Source organism: Arctopsyche grandis, chromosome 7, assembly GCF_051622035.1.
Source record: "Arctopsyche grandis isolate Sample6627 chromosome 7, ASM5162203v2, whole genome shotgun sequence".
Classification (NCBI taxonomy): Eukaryota; Metazoa; Arthropoda; class Insecta; order Trichoptera; family Hydropsychidae; genus Arctopsyche; species Arctopsyche grandis.
Genome location: NC_135361.1, coordinates 19114097 through 19134265, shown reverse-complemented (window position 1 = coordinate 19134265; position 20169 = coordinate 19114097). Strand labels below are relative to the sequence as shown.

The following is a 20169-nucleotide window of genomic DNA, read 5'->3' as shown; positions in this document are numbered from 1 at the left end:
ATACAATCAGGAAAAACGTATATGACTAAACCAATCGCTTCCAGACAGATAAACGACCAAGTGATAAACTCGTTCATAGAGACGAATCACTAGCCATACGTGACAGACGCGTTGTCTGTACAACACAGATTAGTTTTGTAAGTTTATCTAATAGTTTCACTTTTAATACAAGCTTCATATCAGTTTACTTTTTTTAAAAACTAATTATCAATTTATGTTAACATTTATAAAAGGCAGTCACCTCATTATATAATGTTATTAAATTTTAATTCAGTCAGTAGATGTTAGTTTATGACAATACAAATATGTATATTATTAGTAAATATTCACAAATTACATGTTATCAAATTTTCTTAAAATCACGTAAAGGTAACGTAATATCAGATATAATATTTGATTTTTAAAAGCTTTTTATTATTACGAAATTATGTTCACAATACATCTTATATCTATTTTAATAGCTACTGATCTACTGATCATTTTCTATTTTACAATTTAATTTAATTTGGTTAGTAATCATAGTATTATATTATTCTAATGTTAATCTACAGCATAATAGGAAAAACAGCTCAACAACCTATTTACAATCCTTAATATCTAATACATAATATTAATTAAAGACTGTCTAAAGTCGATGACCTAAAGCAGATTGTGTTTAGGTAATCTGTGTTTATACCTGAATGGTATAGACATTTTGTTGTAATCACCGAGACTCTTCACAAGTGTGCTAGTATGGTTAAGATATAATATATAACATATATAAAATTGTGATAAATATTATTCCTTGAAAAATTGCATACAAACCGTATATTAATAATTATTATCTTATACAATTTGAAATGAAAAAAAGGGTCAATTAAAAATCAAAAAGAATAAATTTGAAAGGAAAATGGTCAATTTGAAATGAAAAAGCTATATTATAACCAAAAATATGTATAAATAAATATCTTAAACATAATATTTTATAAATTTTAATACATATCTCATCAAAAATATTTCATATTACATATATGTGCATTAAAAACGATCACTTTTTAAATTTGAATTCATCCATACACATTCATATACATATGTATCCGGTCCATCTATGTACATATTTACAAATATAATATTATCCATCTATATGTAATTCAACGATAGCTGTTTTCTAATATTAAATACATAATACAATTACAACTTATATCAGTCACTTTAAGATGTCATTGCACGCCGATTTAAACTTTGTAAATTACAACTGTTAATAAATATATCAATATTCAACATTTTCTAATACATATACTATCTATTAATCAGTCTTATTAATTACACTATCGAATATTTGCTATGATATTATCTAACAGACATGGGAAAAATCTGTTTAACAAATAACGTGCATATTATATCATTATCGACTATTGTTTTGTCTGTTGATTAAATGATAGAATTCATGAAACATTTTAAAAAATCTGTCCCGTTTAAAAATCAACATATTTGAAAATTTGTGCGCAATTTGTTGACCATTTTGCAATGACATCAATATTGACTTAAATATGCTCATAATTATTGGGAATCGATTTCAATCATCAAGAAACTAGATACATTAGAAATAATGCGTAATTATTTAACATTAGTGGGGAATTAATATTTTCGACGTCTTACGGACTAATTTGAGATCCCAAATTATGTTTTTGACGATAGCTTTGCTCTAGTATTGTCCGAGTAGTGCAAATAATTATGATTATTTAAGCACTTTTTCCTTCTTTGCGTTACGCTCTAGCAAAATATTTTGTCAAATATTACATACATATGTATATGTATGTATAGTAAAAGAAAAAATAAATAGAAATATTCAATGGCATTGACGCATATTCTGTAAAGTAAAACATTCCGAAATTCATATTTACATTCACTTGGTCAAACGAGTTTGTTTTCTAAGGTTGTCCTTAAGCAACAATGTTTAAATAAAATATTGTGCATACATTTGTCATAAATTCACAGTATTTCTTTATGTTGAATTTCGTAATAGCTCTAGTATTAATTTAGTAACACATTTCAGACACATGAAGGCTTAAAGTCATATATAACAATGGAAGAAAATCATAACAATCTAAAAATGAAGGACTTCGAAGAAAAATTTAAAAATGTAAGTCCACTAATGCGTTTGTGAAATAATATCATTTTACATGTATTAATTATGCTTTACGTTTCAGCTTATTAACACTAACTTTAAAAGAGAATTGGAAGAAAATATAAGAACAGTTTCAGATAAAGTTCTCAAAGAAATATTACAACAAAATTCTGATATACAAAATAACAATTCTATAAAAAATGGTCTGCCCGAGAAGAAATCGTACGTATTCTGAATTATGTAAACAATCAGATATATTTACAAATAAAATTTCAAATACAATAAACATTTAACCCTTTTACCCTTTGACCGTTCGTTATCAAACTATGAGTGCAGACGAACTTAGGCCGAGTTTAAGTGTATTTTGAGTACACAAGAACTCCAACAATATCTAATAAAATGTTCCAATTATAATCGCATGACATTTCTTACCGAAATAAATATTTTCAGCGATCAACCAACTAAGAAAATATTATCAGATAAAGTATTTGTAGCTAGAGATTCTCTATTGACTGATTTACTGAATATTACACACATAAAAACAATATATAACATATTTGTGGTTATACTTATATTACTATTTTTAAATACTACAATCTACGATCTCATCAGTAGCGGCAGGTTACTATTATAAATAATATATTAAACTTACAATAAATTTGAATGAAACTGAGTTTGGCAATAAATATAAATAATTTTCAGTATCAATATGGGATTTCGATTGATAACCATTGGATTTGGCAAAATCAGCACGGCAATGACAATATGGACTTGCATGCAATTTGTAGCGTTGCTTCCATTTCCATTACTAAAAAAGTGGGCCAACACAAGAAAAACATTATTGAATAAACGTCAGTACTAGAATTATAAATGTTTAACTAACAAAAATATAATTTAACTGATGAATGTATCATGTTTAATTATTAGCTGGACTATTGAAGATTTGGGACATTTCTTGCTTATGTTTTCACGTTCTGTTCCAAATGTTCTTTCTTTGTTTGCCGATAAGAGCAGTAATAATCAACGGCTTACCAATTGCTTCGGCTTTGATAGTTCTCATTGAAACGGTACAATTTCAATATTATCACAATGACTTATAATTTAACATTATTATTATCTTTGAATCGATATTATTTTTCAGGTACGAATGTTAATGAAAATTCATGCATTTATAAGAACTGCATCTCCAAGAGCATTAGACATTACACAATCAAAGAACATCCCATTGCCTGAGTTTTCGAGTTACTTATATTTCCTCTTTGCACCTACGCTTATCTATAGAGATTCATATCCAAGGTATCATCAAAATATCAAGGATTTTTCAAATTGTATTGAATAAACAACTCACTTATGTATGTACATTTTGATGTTAATTTTACAGGACAAATCATATAAGATGGAATAAAGTGGTGACAATGCTGTTTGAAGTTGCAGCAATTATATTTTATATAAATTTTCTCAGTGAACGATTTCTGGTTCACAACTTTGGAACTTTTGGACAGACGTCAGAGGTCAGTAACTTTTATTATCTCATTTACTTGCGTACAAACCTGATCTGTAAAACATATCATATACAAATTCAGCTTTTAATATTGGTTGTGGCTATTTGCAGGTACTATATCTGCGACAGGCGCAAAGCCTTCTGCGCATGCGCGTGAACTGTCACTGTCAGTGTGTTTACTGTTAAAATTTTGTTTTAAACCTCTTAAAATTTAGAATTCAAAATTATTAAGTTTTAAACCTCTTAAAATTTAAACTCGTAAAGTAACGTAGAGTAAAAAATATAATCCAAATTAGTTAATATTATTAATTGTTAGAAAATTATTATCATATACAACGTATAATACCTACATACAAGTACAAGCCGCGAACTAGCTAAATGATATTTATTTATTTATTTATTTATTTATTTATTTATTCTAAACAGACCATTGTGGCATAACAGGAATTCCTAAAGCGCCACAATGGTCAAAAAATATAACACAAATGATATAAATCTATTATAATAACGTGCGAAATTTATTTGCCTCATGTATAATGAACGATTGATTAAACAAGTCTAGCATAAATTAAATGTAAGCAATTATAATCGGATTATAAGTTCACGCGCATGCGCAGAAGGCTTTGCGCCTGTCGCAGATATAGTACCTGCAAATAGCCAATAAAGGTCTGTTCATACCTATCCATCACGACCCGAATCCAGCAAGTACGGACAGTATTCTTTAGTACATTATATATGGACGCGCATGAATGCGTAAATGCGCATGCGCGAATGGAGTATGAATACGTGCATATAATGTACCAAAGAATACTATCCGCACTTACAGGATACGGTTCGTGCTGGATAGGTATGAACAGACCTTAATTCGCAGATATAGTACCTACAAATACCCACGACCTTTAATATTCATGGTTGTAAATATTTTTATAAAATTACAGGTGGAATTGAAACAATTAGTGTTAGCTTTATTTGGATCAATGCTACCAGCCTTATTGACATACTTATGCTGTTTCTATTTATTACTACACTGTTGGCATAATGCCTTTGCTGAAATCCTCACTTTTGGCGACAGAAGATTCTATTTGGTATTTGTTTATTCAATGTGATGTCAACAGCAATTTTATAACAAAACTAAAACACAGTGTTACTACAATACGTTCCAATTTCAGGATTGGTGGAATCAAACCGGCTATGGGGGATTTTACCGCACGTGGAACATGATCGTTCATGATTGGCTGTACACTTACATTTACAAAGACATCTTCAGATTATCAGGGAACAGGATGTTGGCTACATTTTGTGTATTCTTAACGTCGGCACTCTTTCACGAGATCATAGTGACTTTTGCGTTGGGTTTCTTCTACCCGGTGCTTTTGGTGTTGTTTGGAATGTTCGGCGTTTTGCTGATATTCATCACAAAGCATGCGAATCCTACGACGGGAAACATTGTAATGTGGCTCACGTTGGCTATTGGCAATGGCATTTTGTGGCTGGCCTACGGTCTTGAGTTCTTTGCTAGAAAAAACTGTCCGCAGACCATCGAGAGCAACGCATACGACTTGATTATACCTCGCTCGTGGTTCTGCCAAAGAATTATACTGACACCAGATTGGGAATTTCAAAATCCATTTTCAGATTCTTCAGTTTCATAATAAAAGGATTTTCATTTATTGATGATACTTATGTACATTGCCATAAATTTCTACTGTTTTGTAAATATAATATAGTAGTGTTGTACCCGATGAAATATCATCAAATTGTTGTAAATGCATTGTTAAAGGTTTGCCGAACCTTTTTTACAAAGGATTTACAACAATGGAACAATGAGCGGCCCCTTGGCTATCCTACCTCTAATCATCACATGGGTTTTGGCATATTAAGTTATTAAATAAAAAAAATTAAAAGAAACTTGTCGGTCTTGTGTTCGATCCGCATGTGGTAGAATTTTTAAATAAATATATTTAATTTAATATTTATATTTAAGTGTTTAATATGAAAAAAAAGTAAAAACGACCTACCTACCTACATATAAACAATATAAAAAACACCAATAGAAGACCTTAATTTATTAAATAAATTTTCAATAGATGGCGCTAAATTCTCAGAGACTTTTTAATCAATCTTGAAATTTTTTTTCTTTCGTTATTATATTCGTATATTATACTATACGTTCTGTTGCCAGTGTTTTAGCTGTGACGTACATATATGTATATGTCGAATCGAAATGACTATTATAGTACGGCGAGCGTTATCTTACACAGATACACACACAGACACACAAAATAGCGATATTATATATATGATTATATTTAATTGTAGTAGTACATAACTATGAATAATAAATTATTATGAAAAACTTTTTTTATTTATATAATTGAAATCAAAATAAATATAATATAGCATGATTTTGTTTACAACACAAGGCTAAAATTGATTTGCAGGTTAGTACATAAAATTGTTTTTGACATGATACAAACGGTTCGGTGATTATTCCGCAAAAAGCAATCTCGCGCTCGTCACTAAAATCCCGATTACGGAACATCTGGCACCCAAAAACTCCATCAATCATGCGAAATATTGTACTAACGAGAATTTTAGTGCCTGATGTTTCATGATCGAGATTTTATCTATATATAGTAATGCGATGCGGTGCAAACGATCGACAAGCGCCAGACAGACTGAACCACAGATTAACGACACGTGTACCTTATGCGTGCGCACTGCTCGCACTTACACTAAGCGAAATCTACCCGAAGTCCCGGCATACCTACCCTGTATTCGTTCTGTGCTTCTGATACTTTAGTTCCGAATTTTGCCTTATTAAACTCGCCAGAAAGATCCAACTCAATTTTAATAATTACCTTTTTAATAATTGCATCTGTGCACATCGAAAGGTTACTCGTCATCTGATGTGCAATCTATCATTCGTGAAGTTGAGAATTGCGTTTAAAGCAGCCATCCGGTTAATCTGTGGTTCAGTCTGTCTGGCGCTTGTCGATCGTTTGCACCAAACCCATAGTAATGTACGCGACATCGCTTTTTGCGGAATAATCCGTTTACCGATACAAACTGCAAAGAAGCAACAATTATTCTAATCAAGATCATTTTACGTTTTTTCAACGTATGATATTATTAAATTCATTATAAATTATGCAATACATCAATTGCCATGTTATCCTAAATATTATTGACATATTATACAAAACAGATTTCATTTCACAAAAATAATAAAAATGGAGCAATAACAACACGTTATTATGATGTTTAGTATATAGTAATGCGTCAATTTTAGTAATTTCAATTCAGATAAAACCAGACAGTATATCAGAGAGCACATATGTACAAATACAAACATCGAGGATCAAAGTGCCAGTGCTGTGATATTCGACGTAGTCCGTTAATACTTTTAAAAACTCTATGATATATAATATTAAAGAAAGCTTTCAAGATGAATAACAATGAAAAAATAAAAACTCTAATTAACCGTACGAATAAAAACATTGACATCAGTGATCGAACTGATAATTTTCCACCAGTATTTAATGGAATACATACTTCAAAAAAAAGGTATTAATTTATATTACTTATTTTTTTAACCTAAGCTTTTCGTAAATAAATAAGTACGATTAAATTTACAGGGAGAGTCAGAGAAAAAATGGTGAAAACGAGAAGATTTTTTTACCGAGAAACTCGGTTCTAACAGATTTGTTCGAAATTCCGCATATTAATTCTCTATATCGTGTTTTTATTTCGATGCTTATTATATTTTTTATCAATTCGTTCGCATCTCAAATCTTCAGCTCTGGAAAGTATGTCAAAATAAAATTAAATCAATAAAAAATTGCTAACTAAATACAACATAAACATTCTTTTTCAGTATATTCAACGAATTTAGATTTATAATAATCGGATTCGGAAAATTGCACATTGTAATCGGCATATGGTTGGGCATGCAATTTTTCGCAACAATATTTTATTTTATATACAAACAGTGGGCAAATTGTCGTTGTTATTTCGTTAAAGTTTGTATGTATTACTTTATTTGCATAATCGTATAAATTTAATATAATATATTTATTTAAAATATTTTAAATACAGCAAATCAACTCAATGCATATGACTATGTTTGGATAATAGCATATACAATATTCCAAATCATATACATAACTGTGACGTCGTTGGTAATTATCAAATACAACCTTCCTCCTGCTTCGAGCTTAGCCGTCACAATGGAAGCAGTAAATAAAATTAATTCATATTGTACAATTGAAGGGCTCGGGGCAAAATAGTGTCAACCATCATTTTGATCCAAATTTTCCTGAATATGCCATCTATGTAAATTAATCATTTTACATAGGATGGCATATTCAGGAAAATTTGGACCAAAATGATGGTTGACACTATCTTGTCCCGAGCCCTTCAATTGTAAAATTAAATTTAAAAAAAAAGAATTTAATCATATACTTTAATATATTTACAGGTACGAATTATGATGAAATTTCATTCTTTCATTAGAGTAGTTTCTCCGCGGTATATGAACGACAAAATATCCACCGTTGATTTTCCTCCATATTCAGCCTACTTATATTACCATTTCGCACCAACGTTAATTTATAGAGACTCTTATCCCAGGTAAGAAAAAAGCATTGAAACAATAACAATATTTTAATTTTTTAAAATATTTTTTTATACAACAGAACTCAAAAAACGAATTGGAAAAAGGTCATAATATACTTCACTGAAATATTTGCTTGTATTATATTTTTAAACTTTTTATTTGGAAAATACATATCAGTACATTGGGAAAACATTGGGAAATTTGGAAATCAGGTAATATTCCTCGACCGATATTGAAAAAAAGTGTGTAAGCTACATATTTTATTGATATAACATTATTTCAGACTTTAGATATGAAACAGGGAGCTGAGCTATACTCTAGTTCTGTATTTCCTTCTTTCATCATAATGGTATTTTGCTTTTATTTGCTATTGCATTGCTGGTTGAACGCATTCGCCGAGATGTTAACATTTGCAGACCGATATTTCTATACCGTGAGTTCCGTTGTTTACTTTTTTTATATAAAACATATAAATAACCGATGCGGTGCAAACGATCGACAAGCGCCAGACAGACTGAACCACAGATTAACGACACGTGTACCTTATGCGTGCGCACTGCTCGCACTTACACTAAGCGAAATCTACCCGAAGTCCCGGCATACCTACCCTGTATACGTTCTGTGCTTCTGATACTTTAGTTCCGAATTTTGCCTTATTAAGCTCGCCAGAAAGATCCAACTCAATTTTAATAATTGCATCTGTGCACATCGAAAGGTTAGTCGTCATCTGATGTGCAATCTATCATTCGTGAAGTCGAGAATTGCGTTTAAAGCAGCCATCCAGTTAATCTGTGGTTCAGTCTGTCTGGCGCTTGTCGATCGTTTGCACCAAACCCATAAATAACAATCAAAAATACTGAAATTCTCAACAGGATTGGTGGAATCAAAAAGGATATAGCAGCTTTTATCGCACATGGAACATTGTCGTACAAGATTGGCTCTATGCATATATATATAAAGACGTCGTCAAATTCACTAAAAATCGGCTACTGGCAGCCATAACAGTGTTTTTCATTTCAGCGGCCGTACACGAGATAATTCTATCTGTGTCGTTGGGATACTTTTACCCTGTGTTGTCTCTCAACTTCTTGATCCCTGGTTATTTGTTCACGCTAGTGGAGAAATACATGAACCACAGTGCGGGAAACATATTGTTTTGGATTACGTGGATAATGGGAGACGGAATAATTTGGACTACCTACACCATGGAGTACTACGCTCGCTTCAATTGTCCTTCAATTGTGGAAAATAAGATGTTAGACATTTTTATACCACGGTCGTGGTTTTGCTATTAAATTTGTATACCATAAATATTAAATAATTGTGATATATGTATGTGATATGTTTATAAATAAAAATAGTCAAAGATCAATGTTATTTTATTTTAACTTTTAAATACGCCTAACCATGAGGATCGAAATAGATCCATTAGGGGGACCGAAAAGTAATCAAAAATAATTTGTATATAAAATAATTATTTTAAATAAAAACACCAATATTTTTTTTTACCACCGCCATCTATGTATAAAATTAATGACTACCAACTGTCACCGAAATTAAAAATCTTCGGACCTGAAATGCTTCTTATACGATATTTTATCTCTATCGAAATGGCGGAGGCTCCATTTACTTATATTGATGACCAAAATGAGCAATATGGCAAAGTATGAAAACGATCGAATAAGAGGTAAATTTTTTCCTGAATTGTAATCGTAAGTGAAACGTAAAGGAGGTATGTAATGAAAATATTCCCAAATTCCGTCTGTGTAATTTTCCTATGCGACGAAGATGATCCTGATCTATAGACATTGGACAGCCAATCTTCAACGATAATTCCTCGATGGTTCGACGAGGATCTGATTCCACCATTGACCTCAGGATATCATCTAATTTTTAAACTCGTGCGATCTCCATGATGTCACTATTCCCATTTTAAAATTGTTTATACCACCGATGACACTTGTTTACTTTCAGAATATCCCCGTAAGTATCAGTGATTTTTTTTTTGCCTTGTTTTTGACTTGTTTGCCTTCATTACTTGGTCTAACATAAACAACATAAAATGACGCAAGTGACCTTCCTCTATCGTTGGTCTCGACATCTTTCCTCGGGTAGAAATTACTATTTTTTTAAACAGAAACAATAAATTTACAACAATAACTTCAACATAATAACAAAACTTGTGTTATTGCGGAAGAGCTCGTCGAAGAATTTTAATTACTTTTCGGTACCCCTAATTAATATACGAAATAACATAGCATTTCATCAAGAGCCAGAGAGATGTAATAAGAATAGAGGGGCCCTTACGAATAAATAATTGTTGTCAATTTTACGCGGTACATCTCTATAAATACGCTACATCGCACGGAATACAATCGGATCAATTTACTTATAAAAATGTATCCCATGTTGTTTATTGTGTGTTTTTGAATGTATTGTGCAATTTTTACCGATGCCGCCCATCTTGCGAGTAATATAAACAAACAGAGAAGTTTTTATCGGACATACGTCGAGCACCAAGCGTCAAATACGACTGATGCTAAAATTATTTAGATCTGTCCGTGGACAGAATGTCACTTGACAACAAAAGAACAACTAAAGCCACTTCTATTAATATTACATTTCTCTGTCAAGAGCAGAATATTCTACTTTTCATATTTGACGTTTTTAACCCTTTGACTGCTACAACAACGATAAATCGTTGTTTTGATATCGGCGAAGATTGCTACGACGATCGTTGTTGACGTCATTAATTGTCGTATTTCATTACTTTCTTTGCCAGCGCATCAGTGGCACGAAACATTTTTTTTATATACGTATTTATATTTATTTTTCAATCAAGCTTTATAAATATTTATCAATTTTTTAAAAACTCTTCAATTTCGGGTTCATCATCAAAGTAAATTTCGGGTTCGTTGTCAAAGTCATATAAGGAGTTATTATTTGGGAATTGATTATTGTCGATAAATTCATTTTCAGAATCAGTAGAGCTGCTGATTTGTCGAGTTCCTCGGCGAGGAGCTATTATTTCGCTTTCGTCACTTTCACTGTCCGATATCATTTTGCAGAGTTAAAATAAATGGCAAAAAACAATAGAAATCCGCTTTCAATTATATAGGTCACGAGACGTCACGAATTCGTGCAATCAATCAAATGCAACTGAAATGCATACAAAATGTTTATGATACATGTTGAAAAATTATTTGATTATTAGAAACTTCGCATCCTTGTGTGTCTCGCTCACACATACACAATTAAAACCAAGAAAGAAAGAGAGAAAGACCGCTACCTGTTTCAAATGTATCGCATGTTTTAACAACGACAAATACATCGATGTCTAAAAATAGATTATTGAAAAAAATAATGCGTCGGAAACAATCGTCAAAACTTATTTAGTGTATATATGTAGGTATCTCTTTCGCACGCACGCATGTAAAAGCAAGACAGAAAGAGAGAGCGCGAATCCACAACTGCTTCTTAAAAATGTATATAAAGTATTAAAAAAATTACGCGCGTTCGGCGAAGCAAGTATGTAAAAAAATATATTATATTTATTTTTTTATAAAGTAATTACAAATGTTAGCATTTTTCGCTTGGACATTGAAAAACCTCGTAGCAGCCAAAGGGTTAAAATAAATGATTTCCACTGTGCTTTTAATTGATTTACATATACACATTTGTATTTCTTTACATTTTAATAGAGAAAACAAATTCAGTAAATAAATTAATTTATTTCAGAATAATATACTGCACAACTATTTATTATATACAAATTGGTATTTCATAATACTTAAAATCGAAAATAAATAACTAATCAGGTACAATGTAAACTTTATGTACAAACTTATTTTCAAATGTTAACACATTCAGCCGGGCGCATGATTTCATACATTTGCCCACGTGTATCGGCACCCAATTACGCGTGACGGCATTAAATCACTTTATATAATGAGTTGTCCCTAAATCTTTAGAATTTTATAGGAATTTTAGTGTTGGGGTGCTCAATGAAGTGGAACCGTAAAATTATAGTCTGCAATAGCACTATCTGCGAGGCCACCGATAGTACACACCGGGTTGAACGCGTTAAATATAAATTATTTGTAAATTCCGCTAACTATATTAATGATTAATGATACAATCCTGATGGTAGCGTTTTGGCGAGATGCGATGGAGGATGTTGAGTTTCGTTAAAGCCCGTTGCGGATGGACGCTGAAAAAACATCACAATTTAACACAGTCCAAGACGTAAACATTGAAAAGATCACAATAAACAATTTACCTTGTTTATTTCTGGAAAGATGGTACTCAAATTGAAGTTTGTCAAACTAGTACCCACGGGATTCGGAGAGCTAGACATGTTGACGTTCGATCCCGGCTTAATAGGAAAGTTAATCTTTTGACTCTGTTGTGGTGTCGGTTGCATGCTCGATAATAAAGGTGGTTGAGAAGGATACGGATGCATTTGACTAGACGAAACATATCCAAAGAAAGAGTCGTCGAATCCTATTGGTGAATTGACCTGATTCGCTATAGAACCGAAACACCTGTCTGGTAGTCCGAAATTGTTTGAATATGTGTTTTTGTGCTTCTTCTGACGTTTGTTCTGCGACGTTGAATCCTTTTTGTTGCACACTTCAATTTTGGCTTTGGAGTTTAAATCTTTGCTAGGAGGAATAGCTTTCGAATTGTACATGTACTTGGAAGGATCCTGATTATCGACGTCTAATTTCGGTTTACAAGTTTCAACTTTCGTAGGGTAAAATATGTTATCGGTTAAGTTGTTCGAAAACTCTCCAAATTCTACAGAGAATCCGCTGTTTATATAATTCGGCGCAGAAGTGGTGTTTGAAGACATGAAGTTGGCTGATGAATAAAATGTAGAGTTCATAGTAACAGCTGAACTACTGTATGGGAAAGTGTTGCTAACGTATTGTTGATTTTGAGGAAAGTTGTCGAATTGCAGTGGATGATTTGAAGGGATGTATTGATTGCTTGGTATAGGAAAATTTGTATTATCCCCATAGCTCTTTTGGGTATAGTTGGTCGACTTTTGTTTGTTGCGCATATGTTGATAATTTGTGCTATTATTTTGAAGCAAAGATTCCGTAGAATAATTATTTTTATTTATATTTTTTGTATTTGAATCTAGTTTTACATTGAAGTGAGAATCTTTCGAAGTGTTCAAAGAATTGTCAATATGTTGTGTGACTGAATAATTGTCTGATGAAAAAATTGACGTCGGCACTGAATGACTGATCAATTCGTACGGTTTATTTCCAGTTGAGAGTTGTGCGTTGAATTGTCTATCTTGATTGTCCGGTATGATTCTTTTATGATTGTCTTGCATACAAGGTTTAGAACCTGATTCCATTAAATTCGTTTCCATTTTACCTCTCTCCATCAATTGACTGACTGATAAAAAGTTTCCATTTCCGTTAGATGAATTCATCTCGACATTCTGAGAACAGTTGGTTTTGTTTGCAAACATATCTTTAGACTTTTGCGTCGCACATTTACGATCTTTAGTCGAAGAATCTTGATCTGAAGATAGCGATTGATATGGCATTTTATTTTCAGTGCCGATACTCAGAGCTAAATCACCGACCAACGTAGGCAGATTGCACGGAGCCAGTGAGGAACTGTCTCCAAATGTCGTCAACTTAGATGGCGACCACGTAAATTGATTATCTTCGCTCGCCACTTGTGACACATAACCACTAGGAGGCAATGGGAAGTATGGTTGGTCGAAAACGTCTACTTTTTTGACACCGGATTCTATGCAGGCTTGACTACTTCCAGGCAACAGCGAATTCTGCTCGTGTTTAATTTCTTTATAATTTGGATAGAAAACATCACTGTTTTGCCCAACGTCAGATGTCATCCAATTTACTGGCCCCTTTTGATTTATAAATTCAGATTTGGTTTTGTTATCGGTCGAATACTTCATATCTTTAGCTGGACATTTATTGTTGTTAGTCTTTACAGCTTTGGCAACATCAGATATATTATTTTGCTTAATACTGAAACTCTTGGTAATTACTGGAGGGGGGAATCTTATCTCAGTTGAAAAATCGGAATTGTGACTTTGACTTTGGTTTATTGGCATCGGAAGATTCAGTCGTCTATTATAATCTATTTTAGTTGCGTCGATTTCCATTTGATCGTCGGACCAAACATTACAATTTTGAGGATAAATATTGGAAGAATTAAAATCTGGGATGTAAGTTGTGGATGGTTTTGTTCTAATGGTACTATTACCACAGTGTATTCCCAAATTCATTGAGTTCGAACTATAATCGGAACTGAATGGATTATATGTATTACACGAAGTGTAGATATTAGAAGAATTAGGAAACACTGGTTTTGATTGAGTAGGAAAACTAAAAGGTATATCAATAGATTTTGTTGATGTTGAATATTCAGGAATTACTCCTGGTAAAACCAATTTCATACAATTATCATTAGTTTGACTTCGTTTGCAATTGGAAACATCTCCGGCAGAAGCTGCTGACATGACATTATAATTATAAGTTTTACTATTATTACAAAGAACAGTTGATGGAATATTTTCAATGTAGCCGGATGCAACAGATGTGCAAGTATTATTTACGTTTGAATTTTTACTCTTGGGCACACTTTGTGCAGCATTAGTTACAAAATTAAAATTGGCTTTCTGATTCATAAAATCAATATTTTTAACATGTTCTTTAGAATTATTCAATATTGCATGATCATAATTGTACATGGTTTCCGGTATCGAATACTGGCCATTACTATTGATAGGTTTTGTATTTTGATAAATGGATTGAGTATCTGAAAATACACAAGCTGAAGATGACACGGACAATTTTTCTTGAGGTTTTTCTGATGATTTTAAACATTCAGTACTTTTGGTATACTTCGAAGTGTTGCCGACGTCTGTGAATAAATTTTTGACAAAATTTTGACTATTTCCAGAATTGGACAGCCAATTTTGTCTATACTTCCCGGATGGAAACTGAGAAGTTGGTTTAGAATGGCAATCTGGAAACAAATTGGAGGGGATATGATTTGCGGTTGGTTCTTTCGATGAGAAGAATGACGAAAAGTTGTCTAATGAACAAATATTAGGTGTTTGTAAGTTATCATTCAACGGTGTATCAGGGCGAGGACCGGAACACACTAACGGGAAAGCAAGCAAGAATGCAGCTGTCGGAGAAGCCGCCAATGGAGATGAGGCTAATGGTGATGAAGGTAATGTTTGTTCTGACGGACCCCCAAATGATGCCAAAATGTCTTCTGCTATTTCAGAAGCACCTATTGCATTACTGCTCCCGGTTGAAATTTTATTTTTTTGTAATCTATGTATATTCTCAGAATTAAGCGATTCACATGTATGTCTGCTTAAATTGCTTCCGCTTTCAATAATTCCATCATATTTTTCTTTACTTGGATCTAATTTTTTCACATCTTTACACGATTCCTCTTTAATAGTAGTGCCATTCTTTTCAATAGGAATGTTTGTGTTGCAAGTCTTAACAAATGTATCATTAGTAATATTTAAATTTTCAACATTGTCCGTTTTGGATTTTTTTGGAGTGATATTTAATTCCTCCAAATTTGAATTAGTAGCAGCAGTTTCGGTGTCAAGTATTCTATTTTCACTTACAGACGTATCATTCATCGGTATACTAATTTCAAGTTTGTTTTTCTCTTTATCAATTTTACTATCTTTCATAGAATTCATTACAGTACCTACAGTTTGATTATGATCCCCAGATACATCATTACTAAACGTAGATATGCTTTGATCTTTTATTTCTATACTTTTACCTTGTAGGTATGATTCAATTTTATTATTTTTCTTATTCTCAATATTTTTATCTTTATTATCAGAAGATTCAGTACTTTTAACATTTTCTTCGCAAGATTTTTTATTCAATGGCTCTATTACTGGAACTTTTAGAGTATTATCTGGTTTTGCAATGTTTTCCTTATTGGTTTCTGAAGGCGGTGACGGTGGTTTAACTGTTTCGATTGATTTTAGTGACTTTGTCAATCTTCGGTGACTTCTCTGAGTGACTCTCTTTGTACGGGGTTTTTTTTTTGGAGTCTTAGATTTCAATAATGCGCTAGAACTAGTAAATGCCGATATAGGAACCTTATTAACCATAGTTGTTTGAGTAACATCCATTCCGTAAATATTTGAATAAGTTTTATAAAATGTTCTATCTTGGCCAGGTATGGGAATAACTTGTTTAATGAATGGGAAATTTGGTTCTTTGACCATTGTGTGAGCAGGCCGTTGAACTAAGAAAATAGTCTGCGGCTGAGGAACTGCAGGCATAACAATTGGTGATGCCATTGGCATTATAGGAAGTAATGTATTGCCAATCATCATAGAACTATTCAAACTGCTGTTTGTGAGCCAAACTAAAATAAAACAAATCTTTTTAGATTATAACAAGAAAAATAAAAAAAAATAGTTTGCAAAGATCATGGGAACTAACCATTGTTAATAGTACTATTTTTTTGCAATACATTGGCTGGACAAGGTGCACTTGATACGGATGTATTATTTACTTTTGAGTTCGAAAGTTTCTTTTTTGCATTCTTCTTTTTGATTGTATGAGGTTTTCTTATGCGTTTTTTCGGTATTTTCTTAAGATTTACCTTCTCCTTACTTTCAATTGAGTCAGTATTACTATCAGAATTTGCTAGCGGTAAAATTTTAAGCGAACTATCATTTTCACATACCATATCATTATCATGATCATCATGATTATTTTTAGATTGAACACCTTCATCTGAAAAAATAAAAGATGTTTGTAAATGTAAAAATATAATATTATAATACTTCATGTTGAGATAGAAACCTTGATGAATCTTGTTAGTTATGTCATGTACGATACTTGAAGGCGAAAGACTTGCATGATCGACTTCAATCTTCAAAGGTTGTAGTATTGAGGAAGGTATTGTTATATCCGCATCTTTCAATAATTGCATTAATTGCATACATTGTTCTAAAAATATTAATCAACCATCAAAAAAGTCACTAGTTCAGCAAAAAAATTACAGTTCAATACAATAATCAAATTAATATCAACTATGTATGTAATATGATACGTTTCAAAATTACCTTTACTCTTCTTATCGTTTTCTAGCAACTCTTCATTTTTCAACTGCAACTCTTTTATATATTTAGCAGACTGTTGTAATATGAGGATTCTCGATGAAGATGGGGATGTTGATGGTAAGATTTTTACTAAAGCTGTGAATTCCTTACAGATACGATTTCGTCTCTCTTGTTCATATATTCTAGTTTTGCTGCAAGTACATATATCCAAACTTATGATACTGGCTACTATTACAACAAACTTTTCTATAGAATGTGTGAATAAAGATCCTAACACATTATTAGACTAAATGACAGCTTATTATAACCTTAAAATGGACCAAAGAAAACTTGACAGATAGTCAAATTTACACCACAATACCTTTTCTTCCTTATTCTTCGTGCAGCCATTGTGAATTAAACACCAGTATGTGTCAAATTATTAAACAATCCATGCAAAACAGTCAATAATGACATGTAGATAAATGTAAACACAACCACCCACTTGACGGCTCTCCATTACCTAAAACTTGGCCATAATCCATTTATATTCTACCAAACAAACGTACACCAATTATTAATTTTACATTTTTATTTTAGATTTATTTCTTTATGATTTTATCTTAAAATACAATATGTTTTTATATTTTATTTGGCCGCAATATGTTTAAAAATTATATTTGATTTAAAAGTCCCCATTAACAAAAAAGAAACGGTTTAAGGTCTGTTCATACTTAACAGCACTGCACGGCTTCAGCACTGCACGACTCCGTTTCAAATATGTCATTTTATTACATTTCTATTCAAAACTACATACACGTCGCGGTCACGTCACGTTTACAGCAATTTGGCCGAGTGCAAGGCAAAATCGGCTTACTTATACATTAGAGGCCATGACGATACGGCGCAATATTGCTTACCTCGTATTGTCAGGTACTTACAATATGAATGCATACACGTGCATTCGTAGCTACGCGTCAGAATACAAGTCAGCAAAAATGTTTCGGCGTTTATCGAACGAAAAATTATGTATAATCGCGTTTTTGTTGAAAGAAGAAGCTCAAGAACGTAATAAAAAAGCACGGAGGCGTTTTGATGTGCATCCCATGTTAAAAAATAGAAAAACCGAAGGAGAGTTTTGAACACTGTATAAGGAGCTTGTGGATGATGGACAAAATTTTTTTTAATATTTTTAAATATTTGCGCCAAAACCATGTCGAAAGATTGAACAGCTGTCAACTGTCACTATCGATAATTGGTCCAAAACAGCAAAGCGGCAGACTCATGGCACGTAATTCGCGTGTATATTTCCACGATGGCCAAAAAAACGGATACGATACGTTGACGGATGTTGCTGTAAGGTATGAACAGGAAATGTCGGGTACTGCTGTAAGCCTGCCGTGGCGTAAACGTGACGGTTGGTATGAATATACCCATACAAAATGTACCAAAGAATACTTTTCGTACGGCCGGATACCTACTGAAGTCGTTACGTGCTGACTAGGTATGAACAGACCTTTACTAGTCGTTCATGTATTTCACCGCTCATTTTGTTGATTCTGAATTTATAAAAATCCTCAGAGTTCCACAGTTTTCTATAGTTTAATATGTTTAATAATTGATTATGATCTGATCAAATAAAATTGTATTAGGCAACCTTTTAGTAGATTAATCATTAATAAACTTCTAAGGTTCTATGAAGCTAAGTGCAAAAGCTTTAAGGGTTGAAAGCTTATATAATATAGAACATTTTCAGCTACATGTACCTCAATAGAAAGTCTTATGGTTTTTTTTTATTTTATTTTTAAAGATTTTTAGTAAAAACACGAAAATCTTACAGTTAATTACTATTACTGCCCAAGTTAAAAGTGATATGTTAACAGTGGCGTGTGGTGAAATTCTCTCTCTTTTTGTCGTGCAGCCTTACTCAATGTGCGCGAGTAGGATACAAGGGGAACTTATGGCAGATCCAGAGGGAGCGGGGTGGTGGCAGCAATCGCACCCCCCCTAAATTTTATTACCGTTTGAAAATTATATATTGATTTAAAATATTTTTGTAGCGACGTAAAAAATGGTTGTCCTTTTGTTAGCAGCTGGACAGTCAAAGCAAAGCAAATTAGATAAGAAACGTAAATTCCGAAATTCACAAAAAGAAAGATTAGATGTATATAAAAAAATAAACGAACTTATTTCTTTATTGCTACATTAGTCAAAATCAGACAAAAGGATTAAGTTCGACTATTTAAAGGACGAGCAAGACGAATCGAGCTCATTTAATATTTATTCGTCTGAGTTGACAATATTGACATTCGTTCGTTTACACTACAATTCATTAATTATTATGCATATTATTTACATTACCAGTTAGCGTAGCTTCAGCTGAAAGAAGGTTTTCAACTTTGAAAAGACTTAAAACATATTTGAGAAACAAAACACAAATCCGTGCTCTACTAATACGAATTTGCTCGTAAATTTACAGATTTAAAATTCAGCACACATCCAATTAACCCTTTTAAACGAAAACAAAAAATAGTGTGGCCAGAACAATATCCTAATAAACATGTTTCAATAGAAAATACTCAATATAATAGAGTATTAACAGTGGAAAAAAATCCCAAGTAAAAATACATAATTTTGACATTTGATTTGAACTGGACGACTATTTAGAGAGATTTTAAAGCTGAAAAGTACTACAAATGAAAGATAAAATACCCGACTATAAATTCCAATATTCATTTTGAACAGGAAATTAACAGATTTTGAGAAATCGACCGAACAACACCAATATATAGAAAAATCGCGCGATTTAAAAAACACATATATCTGCGAATCTCGAGCCAATCAACACT

At 32.3% G+C, this 20169-nt stretch overlaps 3 protein-coding genes across 3 annotated transcripts; 2 read left to right on the top strand and 1 right to left on the bottom strand.

Annotated features, from left to right (window-relative positions):
- The first annotated feature begins 81 nt into the window (after positions 1 to 81).
- Positions 82 to 5575, top strand: LOC143914429 (sterol O-acyltransferase 1-like). The gene is made up of 10 exons (XM_077434644.1): positions 82 to 137; positions 2036 to 2122; positions 2190 to 2329; positions 2558 to 2728; positions 2810 to 2958; positions 3035 to 3174; positions 3249 to 3403; positions 3489 to 3618; positions 4547 to 4693; positions 4778 to 5575. Exons 2-10 carry the CDS (start codon positions 2066 to 2068, stop codon positions 5258 to 5260), a joined length of 1572 nt encoding a protein of 523 aa, XP_077290770.1. The 5' UTR covers positions 82 to 137; positions 2036 to 2065; the 3' UTR covers positions 5261 to 5575.
- A 1010-nt stretch (positions 5576 to 6585) lies between these two features.
- LOC143914663 (sterol O-acyltransferase 1-like) lies at positions 6586 to 9612 on the top strand. The gene is made up of 8 exons (XM_077434955.1): positions 6586 to 7175; positions 7247 to 7417; positions 7486 to 7634; positions 7707 to 7846; positions 8089 to 8240; positions 8306 to 8438; positions 8510 to 8659; positions 9099 to 9612. Exons 1-8 carry the CDS (start codon positions 7057 to 7059, stop codon positions 9519 to 9521), a joined length of 1437 nt encoding a protein of 478 aa, XP_077291081.1. The 5' UTR covers positions 6586 to 7056; the 3' UTR covers positions 9522 to 9612.
- Positions 9613 to 11939: 2327 nt separating this feature from the next.
- On the bottom strand, positions 11940 to 18349 carry LOC143914662 (uncharacterized). The gene is made up of 6 exons (XM_077434954.1): positions 17703 to 18349; positions 17345 to 17532; positions 17082 to 17228; positions 16716 to 17012; positions 12506 to 16638; positions 11940 to 12436 (listed from the first exon to the last, which is right to left on the bottom strand). The coding sequence occupies exons 1-6, from the start codon at positions 17729 to 17731 to the stop codon at positions 12353 to 12355; spliced, it is 4878 nt and encodes a 1625-aa protein (XP_077291080.1). The 5' UTR covers positions 17732 to 18349; the 3' UTR covers positions 11940 to 12352.
- Positions 18350 to 20169: the final 1820 nt, after the last annotated feature.

Bases quoted from the DNA above. Each gene is read 5' to 3' on its own strand.
- LOC143914429 (XM_077434644.1), top strand. From the start codon at position 2,066: ATGGAAGAAAATCATAACAATCTAAAAATGAAGGACTTCGAAGAAAAA. The intron at 2,330-2,557 runs GTACGTATTCTG...AAATATTTTCAG, and splicing joins GGTCTGCCCGAGAAGAAATC to CGATCAACCAACTAAGAAAA. The intron at 4,694-4,777 runs GTATTTGTTTAT...TTCCAATTTCAG, and splicing joins GCGACAGAAGATTCTATTTG to GATTGGTGGAATCAAACCGG.
- LOC143914663 (XM_077434955.1), top strand. From the start codon at position 7,057: ATGAATAACAATGAAAAAATAAAAACTCTAATTAACCGTACGAATAAA. The intron at 7,847-8,088 runs GTAAATAAAATT...ATATATTTACAG, and splicing joins TAGCCGTCACAATGGAAGCA to GTACGAATTATGATGAAATT. The intron at 8,241-8,305 runs GTAAGAAAAAAG...TTTATACAACAG, and splicing joins TATAGAGACTCTTATCCCAG to AACTCAAAAAACGAATTGGA.
- LOC143914662 (XM_077434954.1), bottom strand. From the start codon at position 17,731: ATGGCTGCACGAAGAATAAGGAAGAAAAG. The intron at 17,533-17,702 runs GTATTGTGGTGT...ATGTACTTGCAG, and splicing joins CGAAGAATAAGGAAGAAAAG to CAAAACTAGAATATATGAAC. The intron at 17,229-17,344 runs GTAATTTTGAAA...TAATATTTTTAG, and splicing joins AAACGATAAGAAGAGTAAAG to AACAATGTATGCAATTAATG.